At 48.3% G+C, this 20000-nt stretch overlaps 1 protein-coding gene across 7 annotated transcripts in view; it reads right to left on the bottom strand.

Moving 5' to 3' along the window:
• Positions 1-20000, bottom strand: part of LOC113807763 (hypoxia-inducible factor 1-alpha-like) — a 317856-nt gene that overhangs the window by 130812 nt on the left and 167044 nt on the right. For 2 of the 7 annotated variants that reach the window (XM_070140482.1, XM_070140465.1), the window contains exons 1-2: positions 19779-19908; positions 18898-19190 (exon numbers count right to left, since the gene is read on the bottom strand). The exons of 4 other annotated variants lie outside the window; for them this stretch is intronic. In XM_070140482.1, coding sequence (XP_069996583.1) covers positions 18898-18983 — 86 coding nt within the window. In that variant the 5' untranslated portion in view covers positions 18984-19190; positions 19779-19908. Of the gene's footprint in view, positions 1-11843; positions 11891-18897; positions 19191-19778; positions 19909-20000 lie in introns of those variants that run through there. One more of the 7 variants, XM_070140478.1, reaches the window with a different exon arrangement.

Here is a 20000-nt window from a genome sequence, read left to right on the forward strand (position 1 = left end):
GAGAGAGGAAGGAGAGAGAGAGAGAGAGAGAGAGAGAGAGAGAGAGAGAGAGAGAGAGAGAGAGAGAGAGAGAGAGAGAGAGAGAGAGAGAGAGAGAGAGAGAGAGAGAGAGAGAGAGAGAGAGAGAGAGAGAGAGAGAGAGAGAGAGAGAGAGAGAGAGAGAGAGATTAATAGAGAGGGAGAGGAGAGAGAGAGAGAGGAGAGGAGAGGAGAGTGAGGAGAAAGGAGAGAGAGAGAGAGACAGATAGGAGAGAGAGAGGAGAGAAGACAGATAGGAGAGGAGAGAGAGATGAGAGAAGATAGATAGGAGAGGAGAGAGGAGAGAGAGAGGACAGATAGGAGAGGAGAGAGGAGAGAGAGAGGAGAGGAGACAGAAAGGAGAGAGAGAGGAGAGAAGACAGAAAGGAGAGAGAGAGGAGAGAAGACAGATAGGAGAGGAGAGAGAGAGGAGAGAAGACAGATAGGAGAGGAGAGAGAGAAGAGAGAAGACAGATAGGAGAGGAGAGGAGAGAGAGGAGAGGAAAATATGGAGGCTGAGAGAACGAGCCACGACTCCTGATCGACGGGGTCCGCCTTATCGAGTGCTCTGCGGCTTCGTCTGTCTTTCTTCGTCTCTCGTTTGCTTCCTTCTGGTTACTCTGTTCTTTGATTTCTCACTTATCGGCGTTATTCCTATTACCCACTTCTTTGATCTTTTTTTATCGATTTGATTATTATTACCACTTTTGTTTATTTCTTTTCATCGATTTTATTACCTATTTCTCTTATTCTTTTTTTTATCGATTTTATCATTATTACCCATTTATTTGATTATTTTTATCTATTCTATTATTATTAGCAATCTTTGACTTTCTTCTGTCGATTTTGCTATTATTGCCAATTTCTTTGATTTCTTTTTTATCGATTTTATTCCTATTACCTATTTTTTATTTCCCTTCATCGATTTTATTGCTATTGTGTTACCTTAGTATTACTTATTTTTCATTTCTTTATTTGTCTTAATGTAATCTTTATAATTTATCTTTAAATGTTATCACTATCATCATTAGCGTTAAATGTTATCATAATCCATCACCATCGCTGCTGCTGTCATCACCACTACTACCGCCACTATCATCACCACCATACCCACAACCACAATTACCATTATTATCACCATCATCAATCACCTTCACCATCAGTCACAACCACCATCACCACCAACCACAACCATCACCACCAACCACAACCATCACCACCAATCACCATCCACAACAACCACCCTCACCAGCAACCACAACCACCATCCCCATCACCACCAACCACAACCATAACCACCAATCACCATCCACAACCACCCTCACCACCAACCACCACCACCATCCTTATCACCACCAACCACAACCACCATCACCACCAACCACAACCACCATCCCCATCACCACCACCAACCACCAACCACAACCACCATCCCCATCCTCATCACCACCAATCACCACCACCAACAAAAATCGCCACCCCCAAAGCCCGAAGCCCGAATTCAATCCCAATCGACCGAGACTCATTACCGACGTCGCCCTTGGACTCGCGCCGCCGGGGACCGCATGCCAAGTGGACGAGGGGGACATGCTCGTCATCTCAAGCACCGAGTCATGGCTCCGAGTCCGAGGTGGGGTGGTGGGAAGGGGGAAAGGTGGGGAGGTGGGGAGAGTTAGGGAGGTGGGAAGGGGGGGAGGTGGGAAGGGGGGGAGGTAGGGAGATGGGTAGGTGGGGAGAGTTAGGGAGTTAGAGAGGTGGGGGAGGTGGGCAGTTGGGAAGGGGGAGAGGTGGGGAGGTGGGCAGGTGGGGAGAGGTTGGGAGATAGGGAGATAAGCAGGTGGGGAGAAGTAGGGAAGTGGGGAGAGATGGGGAGGAGGGGGGAGGGGAGTTCGGTGGCCATTAAGCAATTCTCTTAAGCACTGGATCATCACAACGACACATGACACGACGCGCACTGATTCAAGCACAAAGAGACATTAGAATGAGAGACAGTGGGAGAGGGGGTGGGAGCGGGAGGGAGGGGGGGAGAAAGGGAAGAAGAGCGAGAGAGAGAGAATGAGACAGAGGAAGATGGAGAGTGAATGAAGGAGATATAAAGACAGAGCGATAGAGAGAATAGGATAGAGAAAGGGGGAGAGTGAGTGAAGAAGGAGTGAATGAAATGACAGTGGGCTAAAGAAGACACAGAAGACAAAGAATGAGAACAAGCAGAAAACGAAGAAGACCCGAGCAGCAAAACCCAGCAACCCGACTGTCCTCTCCGCACGTCGAAACACCGTCGACGACAATCCAAAAAACGGACCCCAAACAAACAAAAACAAAAGAGAGAGAGAAAAAAAAATCAATAAACCAGATCAAGCAAGCAAGCACAAATATCTCCCGCGAAAACTAATATTAGATTCGAGGAACTCATTAAGGACGCGGCTTGAAAACAGCGCCGGCCCCCTCCTCCTCCTCCTCCTCCTACTCTTCTTCTTCTTCTTCTTCCTCCTACTCTTCTTCTTCTTCTTCTTCCTCCTCCTCTTCCTCCTCTTCTTCTTCTTCTTCTTCCTCCTCTTCCTCCTCCTCCTCCTCCTGCTCCTCCTCCTCTTCCTCCTCCTCTTCCTCTTCCTCCTTCTCCTCCCTCCTCCTCCTCCTCCTCCTCCTCCCTCCTCCTCCTCCTCCTCGGCCCTCAAGGCTCGACCAGCGCCGCGCCGGGAATTTAATGCCGGCCGCTCGGGAAGCCTTCTCCTCACCTCCCCCCCTCCCCTCCCCTCCTTCCCTCCTTCCCCTTATCCGCCGATTTCCTCCACGGAGTCGAAGAGAAAAAAAGCAATTACCTCATAAACGCACTTTTACCCATGTCAGATTGTACATGGTGGGTGTTCCGATTATTTTTTCTTATCACTGTCTCTTTTCTTTTCTTTCTTATTCTTTACGTGGATTCTTTTACATTCTTCTCTCCCTTCGCTCTCCCCTTATTTCTCTGCTTCCTTTTTCTTTCATCTTACGTTTCTCCACCCTCTCTACTTCGTTCCTTGTTTACATTTTCTTCCATTCTTCTTTCTCCTACTTTCTCTTTTCCTCTCCTCTCCCTCTTTCATATCCCATTTGTACTCTCCTTCGCCTTCTCTCCGTCCCACTCCTCTCTCTTCCTCTCTCTACCCTTTATCTCTCTTTCCTTATCCCCTCTAACCTCGTTTCTCGATCTCCCCCATCCCCTTCTTCTGCACCTCCATTATTCCTTTTCCAATCCCTCCCTCTCCCTTCTTCCCTCCCTCCCACCCACCCATCCACCCTCCCTCCCTCCCCACCCTCCCTTCCTTCCATCCCTCCTTTCCTCCCCCCTTCCCTACCTCCCTCCCTCCCTCCCTCGCCGCGTACGCACGCCCCCCCTCCCCTCCCCCCCTCCAGCGAGGGCGCCCGTGATCATTCAGCTAATGGCCGCCCGTGCCCTTCGTCTGGCTGGCTGGCATTGGCGACGCTCCACGAAGCCCCGATCTCGCGCCGCCGGGGAATGACGTGTTGGCGACAACGTAACTCCTGCCGCTCGACCCCGCCAGGCGTCAACCCTTTTACGACCGCCGCCGCGTGTGCACGCCCATGCCGACGCTCTCGCAAGCACATACACCTCGGTGCATAAAGAGCTATAAATAACACACCCCGACGCACACGGCATAATGCATGCAAGTAAGCATACGCATACACATACGCTGCATACACGCAAACACGCACGTAGGTCCGCGTATACTCGTGCAAGCGCCCTTGAAGAGGCACAGGGACACGGAGACAAACACAAGGCACCGACATGGAAAACAAGGGCACGACACACACCATGGCCTATATCGCACATAACGGAAACGCACAACATAAAACACAGACACACACACACACACACACACACACACACACACACACACACACACAAACACACACACACACACACACGCACGCACGCACACACACACACACAAAAAAAAAAACATGAACACCTATATTCCACCTATCACGCCCACAACAAGCACACGCGCCCACACCTTAACAAGCGACGCTGCTGGGCCGGAACTCTTCCCAAAGAAAGCGAGAGAAGAGGACAAAAAAATGCAAGAAACAGCGAGAGAGAGAGAGAGAGAGAGAGAGAGAGAGAGAGAGAGAGAGAGAGAGAGAGAGAGAGAGAGAGAGAGAGAGAGAGAGAGAGAGAGAGAGAGAGAGAGAGAGACCGACAGACCGACAGACAGAGAGAACGAGAGAGAGAGAAAAAAAAAAAAAAAAAAAAAATAACCCGTTACAATAAGGCGAAAGTGACGTTGATCTTGCATATCGACGTCGACCTAAATGCATTCAACAGAGCTCAGAGCGGAAGGAGAGAGACGCCCACGGAGAAGAACGTGGCGAGAAAGACAATGCGAGATGGAGCAGCGAGGGAGGTCGAAGATTTAAGCACGAGGCAATGGGGGTGGGGGTGGGGGAGGAAGAGGAGGAGGAGGAGGAGGAGGAAGAGGAGGAGGGAAGAAGGAGGAGGAGGAAAAGAGGAAGGAGGAGGGAAAGGAGGAAGGAAAGAAGAAGGTGGTGGAGGGTAGAAGGAGGAGGGAAGAAGAAGGATGAAGAGGAGAAGGAGGGAAAGAGGAAGGAGGAGGAGGAGGGAAAGAGGAAGGAGGAGGAGGAGGAGAGTTGGAGGAAGAGGAGATAAAAGAAGAGTACAGAGAAGTGCAAGAAAAAGAGGCACTGGAAGGAGAAGTAGAGGGTGGATAGTAAAAGAAATAAAAACAAAAACGAAATAGGAATAACGACAGGAAGAATACAACATAATAACAACACTGTCAACATCTGTAACAATCAATAACCACCGTATCCTCATTTACAACACCAAGAAGAATAACAGCGACAAAATCATGATAATTGCAACAGTTAATACATAAACGATAAAAAACGCAAATTAAATTAAGATAAACTAAAAAAAAGAGAGAGAATAAGGAGTAGAAACAAAAAGAAAACAAAAGATAGGAAAAGGAAGACAGATGAGGGAGAAGAAGAGGTAAATAGAAGAAACGAGAATTGGCAACAAATGATGAACAACTGAGAGAAAAAAAAAGATGAAGAGAAACAAGAGAGGAACAAGAAAAAAAAGAGAAGAGCTAGAGAAAAAAAGAGAATAAGAAAAAGAGAGGAACGAGAGAGAAAAGAGGAGCTAGAGAGAGAAAAAAAGATCACGAGAAGATGATGATAACAAGAGAAGAAAAAGTTGAGAAAGTGATGATAAAAAAAAAATGCACACCTCAATACCTGGAAAGACGAAGCCGCATACAAAGCCAGCAGGAAGAAGGAAGAGGAAACGCCAACGGCACGCGGCAACGACTACTAAAGCCATTAAGAGTAACACCTGCACACCACCCCCGGCCCCCCTCCCGCCCTCCTCTTCTTCAGCCTTCCTTCTCTAAATTCACTCTCTTCCTCTTCCTCTCCTTCATTCCCCTTCATTCAACAACATGTCCCCCTTTTTCTGTCTACCCTCTTTTTCTTTTCATTTTTTTCTTCATCCGTGCCTTAAAGAGAATGACAGACAGACAGACAGACAAACAGATACAGACACACACACACACCGGAAATCGTAAACTTTTGAGAACTCGAGAAATAATGAGCTCCGCTTTCAACGACGAGACGGAACTGATTGCAACTGTTTCGTCTGATCCTGACATTACTCAAGCAATATCAGACATTCTGCATTATGAAAAAATAGGCTTCAACAACCAGATTGTAAGTTTTTTTTATCTATTGAGTTCTTATTACGACTATCATTTCAGGCACTTCAAAAAAGAAAGAAAGAAAGAAAGAAAGAAAGAAAGAAAGAAAGAAAGAAAGAAAGAAAAAAAAAAAAAAAAAAAAAAAACTTGGGAAGCTGAAAAACCGACGCCATATCTGTGACGTCATCCTGCTTGGTCCCGAGGGCTGGCGCCTGGATCCCAACCCTACGGCCACCCCACCTCCCTAACATCGACTCCGGACGTCCAGAACTCGGACTCTACTGCCAATTCCGCTTGAAATTCGGCGAATAACGCGGAAGTGTACCCATCGCAATCGCGGAGACACACGGCCAACACCGACCGTTCCCTTATCCGGCACCCGAGCCCTTGGGAGAGCGATATCTACGGCGAAGACAACGCGATAAGAGGAAGCGTATCACCGGCCGATAAGAATCGGAATGTCTGCGACAGAAACAGAAACGTGACGTCATGGCAAAACCGATATTCTTGGAGCAAAGGCCATGTGGGTGTGGGGTGGGGGGGTTGCACACCTGGTCACAGTGAGAACTGTTCCCCGACTGTTGCTAAGATAATTATTCTCCCTCTCCCTCTCCCCCTTTGGGGGGGGGAGGTGGGGGGGGGGGGGTTGCACACCTGGTCCCAGTGAGAACTATCCTCCGACTGTTGCTAAGATGATTATTCTCTGTCTGTCTGTCTGTCTGTCTGTCTGTCTGTCTGTCTGTCTGTCTGTCTGTCTGTCTCTCTCTCTCTATTCCTTTCCCTCTCTCTCCTTCTCCCTCCCCTTCACTGCCTCTCCTCCCTCTCCCTCTCTCTCTCTCTCTCTCTCCCTGCCTCCCTCTCTCCCTCCCACGTATTCTTCCCCCTCCCCCTTTCTGTCTATCTCCCACGCCCCAAACGAAACCAAGAACGACAGAGGCCGCCGTTTCCTTGCAAGGGAATGCCATGGCACCCCCCCCCCCACCCTCCCATCCCATTCCCATCCAGACACATCCCCCATAGAGCTTGAAACCCTTAAAGGAAACTCGTTCAACCCAAGGCATACAGACGCAGAAATAAAGGCATATCTGTCTATATATCTGGCAGATACACATTTAACTATCTATTTGCCCGGTTGATATGCATGTCTAGCCTGATAAATATGCATTTATTTCCTTATTCATGCATGTCAAGTATACGAATATTCTTTGGGTCGGGCCTCGCACAATTCGAACAAACTGGCAGATTATGTTGGGACGTCTTAATGAAACCACGAACAAGCACAGTCTCATCTAGAATGTTCCGTGTAAATAACTGGAAACGGCGTTGCTATTAGCGGAAGGGAAGTTACTTTCTCGCGAACTCTGAAGCCTTGTTTCTTAATAAAGTAGTTGGGCAAACAAAGAGCGAAACGTGTTGTCGTGAAAAGGAAAGAAAAGAAAATGCCTTATAAAGGTAGGCCTAACAAGAATATGTAGAAGACAAGCAGGGGAGAAAGCAAGAAATCAGCAGACGAGAGAGAGAGCAGGAGACGTGCAGGCAAAAGGCAGGAAACAAGCAGGAGAGGAGCAAGCCAGAGAGCAGCAGGCGCATAAGTAGGAGAGCAGCAGGCGCAAAAGCAGGTAACAAGCAGGAGAGCAGGAGGCGCAAAAGCAGGTAACAAGCAGAGAGGAGCAAGCGAGAGAGCAAGAGACATACAGGAGAAGAGCAGTCGAGAAAGCAGGCAGCCGGGGGAGAGCAGCAGCCGTCCCGCCGCTGGACGGAACGCAGGCCAGGCAAGCGAGCCGGCCAACAGGTGGTGCGGCTCGCGCTGCCCTGAGAACCGCGGCACCCGAGCCATCTGCAGGACTCCGAGGCCACCTGGCACAGAGGCAACGTGCTTGTCCGAGCAGACTCTAAACATCCAACTCCAAACAGGGAAGCACCCATTTTCATACATAAACAATCCAACCTAAACAAAGGACAAACAATAAAAAAAAATAGAAGCGCACTACCCCACCACCCCCTCCCTCCCCCCGACACACAAGGACCGCCGAGCATGCATGCACAAGGCACCGAAACGGCGTGCAATCTGCATAACAAAGGCTTGCACCGTATTCCTCATTTACCGCCAGGGTCCTACAACGCCATATATAAATCACATGATTATTTGAAGGAATTAATGCATACATACATACATATATATTTGTGTGTGTGTGTGTATGTAAGTATGACCATTCTAAAAACAAAATTAATAAAAAAGTCGACTGAACATGATTCAATCTTGAGATCTTTCATCAATAATCATAAGAAAAAGAAAAGTAGAAGAAAAAAAAATCCATCATCATCATCATCATCATCAATCATCCTACAACCACCATCATTACCACCACCATCATTATCATAAAATAACAATGATGATCGTCGACGGGCATCATTTACGCTAATGAGCCCATTGCCGCTGCGCACAACCAACCGCCTCATCCTCATGCAGTCCGCCCCACGCCGCCCTCGTCGCCATTCCAGCAGGGGGAATTCGGCAGCTCGGGACCCTGGGCTCGGCCGCCGCGGAGGACGAGGAGGACGCTGAACTTGGAGGAGGAGGAGGAGAAGGAGGAGGAGGAGGAGGAGGAGGAGGAGAAGGAGAGAGAGAGAGAGAGAGAGAGAGAGGAGAGAGAGAGAGAGGGAGAGGGGGAGAGGGGGAGTGATTGAATGATTGAAGAGAGAGGGAGAGAGAGAGAGAGAGAGAGAGAGGGAGAGAGAGAGAGAGAGAGAGAGAGAGAGAGAGAGAGAGAGAGAGAGAGAGAGAGAGAGAGAGAGAGAGAGAGAGAGAGAGAGAGAGAGAGAGAGAGAGAGAGAGAGAGAGAGAGAGAGAGAGAGCGAGTCAAGACAAAAATATCTTGACAAACAAACAGAGAAAAAACGGACACATAATCCAAATAGATTACAAGTCAAACCCGGCCCCGTAAAAGCACAAAAGAAAAAAAATCTACCGCTCCCGATGTACGTTTACCTAATCTCTTCACCTCAAGCGTCTCCATTTCGCTCTATCCCATAGGGGGGGGGGGGGAAGAGATGAACTTCAAACAGCAGATGAAAAGAATAAAATGCAGCGAAGGAGGAGACTGAAAATAAATCGATGATGGCGATAAAAGAAAATCGTGAATGACAAGCAAAAAGATAATTGCACAAAGATGAAAGCTGTAAGATAGAAATACAAATAACCAAAAGAAGCAAAATCAAACCCGCAAAGCAGCTAAAAAGGTCCCAAAGACAAATCCACAGCCATGAGTCACGAGGAGATACCGTGTAAAAGAAGAAGAGAAGGAAGAAGAAGAAGAAGGAAGAAGAAGAAGAAAAAGACTGTCACAGCCAACCTCCCCCCCCCACCCTCAACCCCCGCGAACCCCCTCAACCCCTCACCCCTCACCTCCCCAGCCACACCGAGCCATGCAAATGAGCCAAAGCGCCAGAGTCGGGCCGAAGACATGCAGCGCAGGGGGGCCTCTTGCATGCCGCCCGTCCGACACACGTCTGCAACGGACACGAACCGCCTTCACTGCCGTCGGAGAGGGAGAGGCGACGGCGGAGAGGCAAAATATCTTCACGCAAACGGACAAAGGAATGGACTGAGGGAGAGACAATGAGAGAAAAGAGCGACGGAGAATGGCAGGGGGGAAATCAAGAGGAGGAGAGAGGAGGAGGAGGAGAAGAAGGAGAGAGGAGGAGGGTAAGGAGAAGGAGGAGAGAGGGGAGGAGCAGGAAAAGACAGAGGAATGGAGGAGAGGAGGAGGAAGGGGAAAAAAAACAAGAAGAAAAGGAGTAAGAAGACAGAAATCCATGAGCACCAAGCAAGGAACAAAAACCATCGAAAGTGAAAGCAAGAAACCCAGGGCGGGACTCGAGATGCTCCCCCGAGGCAGCAGCATGACTCAGGGCAGGAGAGAGGGAGGGGAGAGACCGGTCGGGATGGGAGGGACAGGTGGAAGGAATTGTGGGGGAGGGACATGGGGTAGGGGAGGAGAAGGGAAGGGACAGGGGGAGTAGGGAGGGGACAGGAGGGAAAGAGGAGTGGGTAGGAGGGGACAGGAAGGGACTGGGGAGAGACCAGGGGAGGAGTAGCAGGGGGAAGAAGTATTGGGGGAAAATGACATGGGGAAGGAGCAGGGGGAGGGACAGAGGGAAAGAGAAGCGGGGGAAGGAGTAAGGGTGAAGGACAGAGGGAAAGAGAAGCGAGAAGAGGGACAGAGGGAAGAAGGGAGAAGGAGAAGCGTGAGGGAGGGGCAGCGGGAGGGAGGAAAAGCAGGTGGGCTTCCCCGGTTCCCTTGCCGCGGGAGACAGCCAAAGGTTACGGACACCTCCCCCGTCTGGTTCTTTCCTTAAATAGCATCCGCTGTTCATTTCCCCATTTCCCTTAGAAAACATTAACGTTATTCATAACATTCTTGTTATTTTTTGTTATCTGTTACTATTTGTATCTATTTTGCAATCACCATTACTTGTATTAATATTTGTCGTTGTTATCGTGATGGTTATCATCTTTATCATACTTGCGATCTTTACCATTCGTGCATTTTCTTTCTTTGTTCTTGTTTATCTTCATAATCATCTCATCTTCCTCTTTCTCCTCCTCCACACCCCGTACAACCTAGAGCCAGGTACATCCTTCCTCTTCACTCGTAAAAATTTGTTCCAGGCCTCCTGCCCCTTCCTCTCGGGACATCCCCCCCCCTCCTAGGTCCATGGCCCCCTCCGTCACTGCATCCTGGCGCTGCCTGATACAGCTCCTTCGTCACGCGCCGCCCCCCCCCCCCCCCTGCCGCTGGCCAAGTGACATAACACAGCTATTGTGTGGTGAATACACGCATACATATAAATTTAAATATAAAAGTATGTGCACACACACACACACACACACACACACACACACACACACACATACTCATGCATGTGTGTTTATATGTATGTATGTGTATATAGATGTGTGTGTATATATATATATATATATATATATATATATATATATATATATATATATGTAGTTATATATACGTATGTATGTATACATGTATGTATGAGTAAATTCATGTATGTTTATGTGTTGTACGTATGCATGTGTATATATATATATATACACACAAGCATATATATATTCCCAGACACGTCTTTTCTTCAACTGGACAGAACTACGAAACATTCGAGACTTTCCTTTGATCAATCCAGAAGGTCTTTTCTCAAGACTTTCAAAACAGACTTTACACAACACAAAAGAACGAGCACACCCACAGAAAACTGAACACGAAAAGTCGCGAATTACGAAGCAGACCAATTTCAGCTCTCTGTCATTACCCAGCATACTGTTACTGTTGCCATTTCGAGGTTATTCCACCCGGCATTTCGAAACCATTTTAACAAAGCCGAAGGTATGACGTTTATCTAATATGACGTCCACTGCATTACACTTTCCTTACATTGCATGACTTTGGAAATATTTCTAAATTTCTCTTCTTACTGTATTACGATATATATATATATATATATATATATATATATATATATATATATATATATATATATATATATATATATATATATATATATATATATATATTGCTGGAGAATGAGAAACTCGAATGTGTCTTTTACATGTCTTCTTCGTACAAAATCTGCAATCCACTTTCAAAGAAGTCCTCATCCAGAAATAATTAAAAATTCAGATAAAACTCATTTGAATTTCGGAAATGGAGGGAGTAAATTATCGTAATAAAGTGAATATGACCAAAGAGGGCTGGAACAGATTGTATAACATTAATAAGAGTAAAGGCAACAATAATAATAATAATAATAATAATAATAATAATAATAATAACAATAACAACAATAACAATATTAATGATAATGATAATGGTAATGATAATAATAATAATATTAATAATAACAACAATAACAATATTAATGATAATAATAATGATAATTATTATTATTATTATCATTATTATCATAATAATAATAACAATTACAATAAATAAAAATAACACATATTACAACACACCAAAGAGTCTCGTTCTGTAAAACCCCCTTGGTTAAGCCGCAGTGACCGGGGCAGACCCATCGCTCCCTGCAACCTACCTACTCAGCCTTTCCCGCTGACGTCTACCCATAGCTAAGGCTTCCGAACACACCGTAAACGTCAGCAGCGTCGGGCCACGGCTAGTGTCGGTGTCAGTCCGAGGGGAGCTTTTGGCATAAGGGAGACGAATCAAATATTGGGATCAAGACGGGGGGATATCACCGAATCGTAACTGTGTGGCCAGCCGGATCATCCGATAATCCGGGACGGTGGATGCCGGAAAATCGGTGGCGTGGATGCCGGAAAATCGGTGGAGTGGATGCCGGAAAATCGGTCGTGTGGATGCCGGAAAATCGGTGGCGTGCCTTCATCTACCAGAGACAAAGGCACCCAGACGGAGACCTTCCAAGGACAGGTCGGACCAACCACACGCACGTCTGGCAACACGATACGGCCTGTTTCCGGTTTTCACGAAAGGCCTCGTGTCGTAAGAGCTACGGTTTCAACACCCAAGTAAAACAGGATTAAATCACACACAACCTGCAAATAAACCGACTTACACATGCATACACAGATGGGACAGGTGAGCGCGCGCGCATGCATTCACTCACACACACACTCCACGATTAAGAGAATCCTACATAGAGACAAGAATCGTTATATATGTGACAGAACATATTCAGATGATTAAACCACCAAACACGTGTGTGTGTGTGTGTGTGTGTGTGTGTGTGTGTGTGTGTGTGTGTGTGTGTGTGTGTGTGTGTGTGTGCGTGTTCCTGTGCGTGGGTGTGCATGCACATGTGCGTATACGTGTATATGCGCGCTAATGTTTTCATGCATATCAGACTCCCTCCGCCCCGAGGCCCCAACGGCGCAGGAGCGGCATCGCCACTGCGTCACAAGCGCATTATCTCGTCCGACGGGAAGGGGCGACTGCGCTTATCTTGCCGCCGCTCCAGGCTGGTTGCCTGCTGGGCACGCGCCACCCAACTACGAACCAACAACAAACACACGATGACTATACCACCGACACCAACAGGCAAACAATAGATGCACCTAATCAACCACAGAAAAAAAGAAAGAACAGAAAAGAAAAACTTCCCCTAAAAAAGCCAAATCCCCTCTCTCTCCCCTTCTTCCCTCTATAGGCCTACCCCCCCAGACCAACAAATTTCCCCAACCCTCACAAACAAGACAGGGGAATGCCTCATCTCTTACACCGCCGCTTGTTCTGAGAAAAAAAAACGGTGTCCTCATGTTATATTCAGGTTAAATGGGACTCGGAGTCGCGCTCAGCATGGTTCCAGGAAAGCGCGAGTGCCACAGAGGCTTCTCGAAGTTGGCATTCGAGAGAAGAAAAGTGTGGGGCCGTGACACAACACAGGCTGACTTTAATATCGGTATCAATAATATCATCTTTGAAAATGATGATGATCATGGTAAAAACCACCACAACAACAATGATAATACCAATAATAACAATAATGGTGATAAAAACAGTAACATTTCTCGAATTCACTGTGGTACTTTACATTATCAATAATAGTACTAATAATGATATCACTATTATTACGATTAAAACTGCTGCTACAGCAATTACTACTATTAATAATATTTACCATTATCAGTATTATAACATAACAACAAAAATAACAATAATAACAATAATGATAATGTTAACAACAATGATTGATTGATGATGATGACGATGATAACAATAACAACAATAATAATAATGATAATGATAATATTGATGACAATAATACTACTAATAAAATAACAAAACAACAATAAAAAACAACAACAACAATAACTAATAATAATATTAATAATAAAAATAACCCAGCCCCGCCCCCGCCAACCCTCGCCTGACCGCCCTCTCCCACATAAAGTCCGAGTGAGTAGTGAATTTGGCCGCCTCACCTAAACGGATTCTCACGCCCACGCTTCAAAGCAAAATTAAATTCACTCGCTCGCCGCCTCCCTCCCTCCCTCCCTCCCTCCCTCCCTTTCTTTCTTTCTTTCTTTCTTTTTTTCTTTATTTCTTTCTTTCTTTCTTTCTTTCTTTCTTTCTTTCTTTCTTTCTTTCTTTCTTTCTTTTTCTTTCTTTCTTTCTTTCTCGCTCTCTCCGTCTCCCTTTCTTTTTTTCTTTTTTTTCTCTTTCTCTCTTTCTCTTTCCCTTCTTTTCCTCTCTTTTTTCTTTACATCTTTCTCGACCCACCTCTCACCCCAACCCCCCATCCCACTCTGTCCCTGGCACACCTCATGGGGGGTGGCGGTGGGGGGGGCGGTGTAACTGGGTCTCCTGGTGTAACTTCATTGACAGCTGGTTTAGGCGAGAGAGGGGGGAGGGAAGAGGAAGAAAGAGAGAGAGAGAGAGAGAGAGAGAGAGAGAGAGAGAGAGAGAGAGAGAGAGAGAGAGAGAGAGAGAGAGAGAGAGAGAGAGAGAGAGAGAGAGAGAGAGACAGCGAGAGCGAGAGAGAGAAAGAGAAAGAGAAAGAGAGAACGCGAGAGCGAGAGAGAGTGAGAACGAGTGAGAGAGAGAGAGAGAGAGAGAGAGAGAGAGAGAGAGAGAGAGTACTATCAAATTCAATCATGAGAATAACAGTGATATTCATCACAGCAGCAAATAAAGATAATGATGATAACAAAATATAACAATAATGACTATCACAATATCGTTAATAACAATAATACCAATAATCCTTCTACTATAAAACTGCACAAATATCAATGCTATAATTCCAATCATTTTCACAATATCATTGTTCACGATCATTTATTACGAACACCAACATTAATAACAATAACAATAATCTCTCATCATTAAAAAAAAATCGTCAAAATGTCAATTAGCTATCACTATCACTTATCATCATCATAACAACTGTGATAATCCAAAATTTAGAGATAATGGTAATAGATGTACATGACGATTATAGCTGTAAGAGTAACATAAAAAGAAAGATAATAAAAATAAAACAAATGTAACAATAATACAGCAGGAACAACGGGAGTAGCATTGGCAGAGCAGTAACAGTAGTGGTGGTGGTAGTTGCAGTAGCAGCAGCAGTGGTAATAGTAATAGTAATAGTAATCGTAGTAGCTTTAGTAGTACTAGTAGTCGTAGTAATCGTAGTAGTAATCGTAGTAGTCGTAGTAATTCTAGTAGTTGTAGTAGAACTATAATTAGAGGTGGAAGAAAAAGAAGCAGAGAGGAAGAAAAGACAACGACGACGACGACGAAGAAAAAAAGTGGAGGAGGAGGAGGAGGAGAAGGAGAAGGAGAAGGAGAAGGAGAAGGAGAAGGAGAAGGGGAAGGAGAAGGAGAAGGGGAAGGAGGAGGAGAAGGAGAAGGAGGAGGAGAAGGAGGAGGAGGAGGAGGAGGAGGAGGAGGAGGAAGAGGAGGAGGAGGAGGAGGAGGAGGAGGAGGAGGGAGGAGAAGGCGGCGGCCCAGGAGCAGCAGGAGTAGGCGTCAACAAAATAATCATACAAGCAATACATATAAAAATAAAAATTAAGACCACAATCTTAATAACATGATAACAATTTAAAAATCTCATAACAAATGATAAAAACAATTTTAAAAAATCATAACAAATGATAACAATAAAAAGTCTCATAACAAAGGATGATAAAAAAATCATAACACATGATAACAACAATAAATATTCTAACATCAAATAACAACACCAATAACAATAGCACATCAATAATAACTAAACCTACGACAGCAACTGCAACGAATCCAGAGGGGACAACGGACTTCTTTTTCAACCAAAACCCCAAGTCTCCACATTCAACTTCCGCGGTAGTGAAGTCATGCGCCAGCAAGGCAAAACACGGAAAGGTAAACAGAAAACACCTCGTTGTGAGTTAATAAAAAAGAAGAGTTTCGTGTTCCTGCCAAAGCTCACCGCCCTATACCGACCACCACCCTTTACCGACCACTACCCTTTCCTGACCACCACCCTATACCGACCACCACCCTTTACCGACCACCACCCTTTCCTGACCACCACCCTATACCGACCACCACCCTTTACCGACCACCACCCTTTACCGACCACTACCCTTTCCTGACCACCACCCTATACCGACCACCACCCTTTACCGACCACCACCCTTTCCTGACCACCACCCTATACCGACCACCACCCTTTACCGACCACCACCCTTTACCGACCACTACCCTTTCATGACCACCACCCTCTACCGACCACTACCCTTTCCTGACCACCACCCTATACCGACCACCACCCTATCCCGACCACCACCCTATCCCGACCACCACCCTTTCCTGACCACCACCCTATCCCGACCACCACCCTTTCCTGACCACCACCCTATACCGACCACCACCCTTTCCTGACCACCACCCTTTACCGACCACCACCCTTTACCGACCACTATCCTTTCCTGACCACAACCCTCTACCGACCACCACCCTATACCGACCACCACCCTTTACCGACCACCACCCTTTACCGACCACTACCCTTTCATGACCACCACCCTTTCCTGACCACGACTCTATACCGACCACCACCCTTTACCGACCACCACCCTTTCCTGACCACCACCCTATACCGACCACTACCCTTTACCGACCACTACCCTTTCATGACCACCACCCTTTCCTGACCACGACTCTATACCGACCACCACCCTTTACCGACCACTACCCTTTCATGACCATCACCCTTTCCTGACCACGACTCTATACCGACCACCACCCTTTACCAACCACCACCCTTTACCGACCACCACCCTATACCGACCACCACCCTTTCCTGACCACCACCCTATACCGACCACCACCCTATACCGGCCACCACCCTATACCACCGACCACCTGCAAACCACCACCAACCACCACCCTTTACCGACCACCACCGCTTTACCGACCACCACCCTTTCCTGACCACGACTCTATACCGACCACCACCCTTTACCAACCACCACCCTATACCGACCACCACCCTTTCCTGACCACCACCCTATACCGACCACCACCCTATACCGACCACCACCCTTTACCGACCACCACCCTTTACCGACCACCGCCCTTTCATGACCACCACCCTATACCGGCCACCACCCTTTACCGACCACCACTCTTTACCAACCACCACCCTTTACCGACCACTACCCTTTCCTGACCACCACCCTATACCGACCACCACCCTTTCCTGCCCACCACCCTATACCGACCACCACCCTTTCCTGACCACCACCCTATACCGACCACCACGCTTTACCGACCACCACCCTTTCCTGACCACCACCCTATACCGACCAGCACCGTTTCGTGAGCACCACCCTATACCGACCACCAGCCTTTACCGACCACCACCCTTTACTGACCACTACCCTTTCATGACCACCACCCTACCACCTACCTGACCACCACCCTATTACCGACCACTACCCTTTCATGACCACCACCCTATACCGACCACCTCTTTACCACCACCACCCTCTACCGACCACCACCCTTTCCTGACCACCACCCTATACCGACCACCACCCTCTACCGACCACCACTCTATACCGACCACCACCTCTTTACCGACCACCACCCTATACCGACCACCACCCTCTACCGACCACCACCATCTATACCGACCACCACCCTTTACCGACCACCACCCTATACCGACCACCACCCTATACCGACCACCACCCTATACCGACCACCACCCTCTACCGACCACCATCCTATACCGACCACCACCCTTTACCGACCACCACCCTATACCGACCACCACCCTATACCGACCACCACCCTATACCGACCACCACCCTTTACCGACCACCACCCTTTACCGACCACCAGGCAGGATCCTCCTATGCTTTCGGGACCCCATTTGCGTAATAGGAACCTGCGTCATTCCCTTGCACACGCGGGCTGGGGAGGGAGGGAAGGAGGGAGGGAGGGAGGGAGCTCCGGGTTAATCCTACGTCAGGGAGCGGGAAGGTGGGAGGGCAGGGGGAGAGCGGGGAGGGAGGGGGAGAGGGGATTCACTCGCAAGCTACTCAATCTTTTTCTCAGAAACTCAACTCTGTTCCACACGCAAGCAACTCTATAAGCGGTCCCCCCCCCAACCCACCCACCCACCCTTTCAGCCACCCCACTACTAGCAACCCTCCCCCCTTCCCCCATTCTCCCTCCCCTTAATCCCCACCCATCCCCTGGCCTCAACCCCCTCCCCTCCCATACGAAGGTACATCCAGGTGTTACATCACGGTGTTGTGTCACATACATTAGACTACTCTTTATCAGGTGGCAACGGGGCAATGTAGCTGCCCTGGTTGCTCGGCGGTCTCCTGGGGGCGGGGGCGGGGGAGGGTTGGGGGGGTTCTCAACTCTTGCGTCATCCTCTCACCCCCCCCTCTCTCCCCTCCTCCCCCACACCTCCAACCTTCCCCACCCTTCTGGAAACCCCCTCTTCATCCTACCCCGCCGATAACCTGACCCAGTCCCTCCTTACTTTTTTCCTTCGCATAATACAGCTTGCAGATAAGCGTCCCCGCGAATATAGGTCACCCACCATCTCCTCATGGCGCGGCCAGGCAGCGAGCGTCCGCCATTTCGTCAAATGCCAGCATGAAAGAAAACGGAGTCCGCCTTCCCATTCTTCCGCGGCGAGGCCAGACTGATCTCGTCCTTATTCCCTCAAAATACCTTCAGTACTTTACGCAGGGATGAATAACACCCCATCTGAGGACGAATTCCGACACTGTGCATCCATCGGCTATTCGGATAGTGAACATAAACATCACGCGGCGACAGGCGAAGCTAATAACAGTGTTAGAAATGTTTCACAAACAATTATTAAGGGGAATAACTGCATTCTTCCACACTGCAACACGCAGGCTAATTCTGCACATGCATCCACTCACTGCCGAGAATTAATGAGTGTTCGGGGCTACTGAGGAACAATTAATCCCAAGGAAAGAGCAGATTTACCCAAGGAGGAAGGACACATTTACCCAAGCGAGGGGACAGATTCGCCCCAGAGGAAGGTCAGTCCGACAGAACGAGTTTGGAGTGAGGTTAATTCGGAATGAAACTTAATCAAGTCCAACCGATCAAAAGCAACTTACTTCTGGGCCTTCGCGGAGCTTGCGTTGGCTCGTTTGTAGGGTCGAGCTCCCCTGCCAACAGCTTCAAAATTAGTCCTTAAGCACATACTCTTCCCAGTCACATGTAGCGCCTCTTGCTCCCAACCACTGCGCCAGATATATATATGTATATATATCTAATTATATCACTCACTCTTTTTATTATCTTTTCCGATAGCAGTCTTTATCACTGGTCACTGACAAACGAGACTTGCTGTTGTCCGAATGTGAAAGTTGAAAGAAAGTTACCAGCTACGATAATTGCTCGCTTGACTCTGAAAAACAAGGAAAACAACCCAATATTTCAGGGATTCAGCGCACTCTAGCGGATCTCGCACGCACCAGCACCGCTCGCAGAACACTTGTAGCGGCTAATAACAAGCACACGTGGTGCCACTGGCGAGTACACTTCGCAGGGCCGACACTGGCTGCGGTAAATCCCCTTTGAGAGTCGACCGTGCTTCCGAGTTAAAAGCGCGATCAAGCAATATCTAGCATCTGCCAGCACTTGCCACAAGCGGGGTCCGGTTCCCCCGCCCCCCTCCCCCGGTGGGCTCCGGATGAGAAGGGGGTAGGGGTGGGGATGGAGGAGGAAGAGGAGGGGCAGGGGGGGCTACGCCAGTATGGCTTCTCCATCTATCCGATCCACAACCCTTTACTACCCCCTCCCCTCCCCTCCCCCTCTTGAACCCCCTCCCCCCTCTCTGGCGCACAGAGAGAGAGAGGGGGGTGGGATACAGCCTCCCCACTCCTTCCCCTCGTCTTTCCCGTCACAAACCCCATAGCGCACACTCCCCCCTCCCTCACCAGCACTCCCCCTCCCCCCTCGCACAACCGCCCCAGGTGAGCCGAGGGAAACGCACCACGGAAAGTCCTCTCGCGACGGGACGCGGCCCTCCAAGCTGCTACCCCGGGTTGAACTGACGACACGGGCGGCGCGCCACGGCCCTTCCAACTCCGCCACCTCCTCCAGGCACCAGCGACCGCCACCGCACCCCTGCCTCCCCCTCCCCCTCTCTCTCTCTCTCCCGCCGCCCCCGCTCCGCCCTGGCCGTGTCGGATGCCCACTTCATTGGGCGAAGCGA

Source organism: Penaeus vannamei, chromosome 3, assembly GCF_042767895.1.
Source record: "Penaeus vannamei isolate JL-2024 chromosome 3, ASM4276789v1, whole genome shotgun sequence".
Lineage (NCBI taxonomy): Eukaryota > Metazoa > Arthropoda > Malacostraca > Decapoda > Penaeidae > Penaeus > Penaeus vannamei.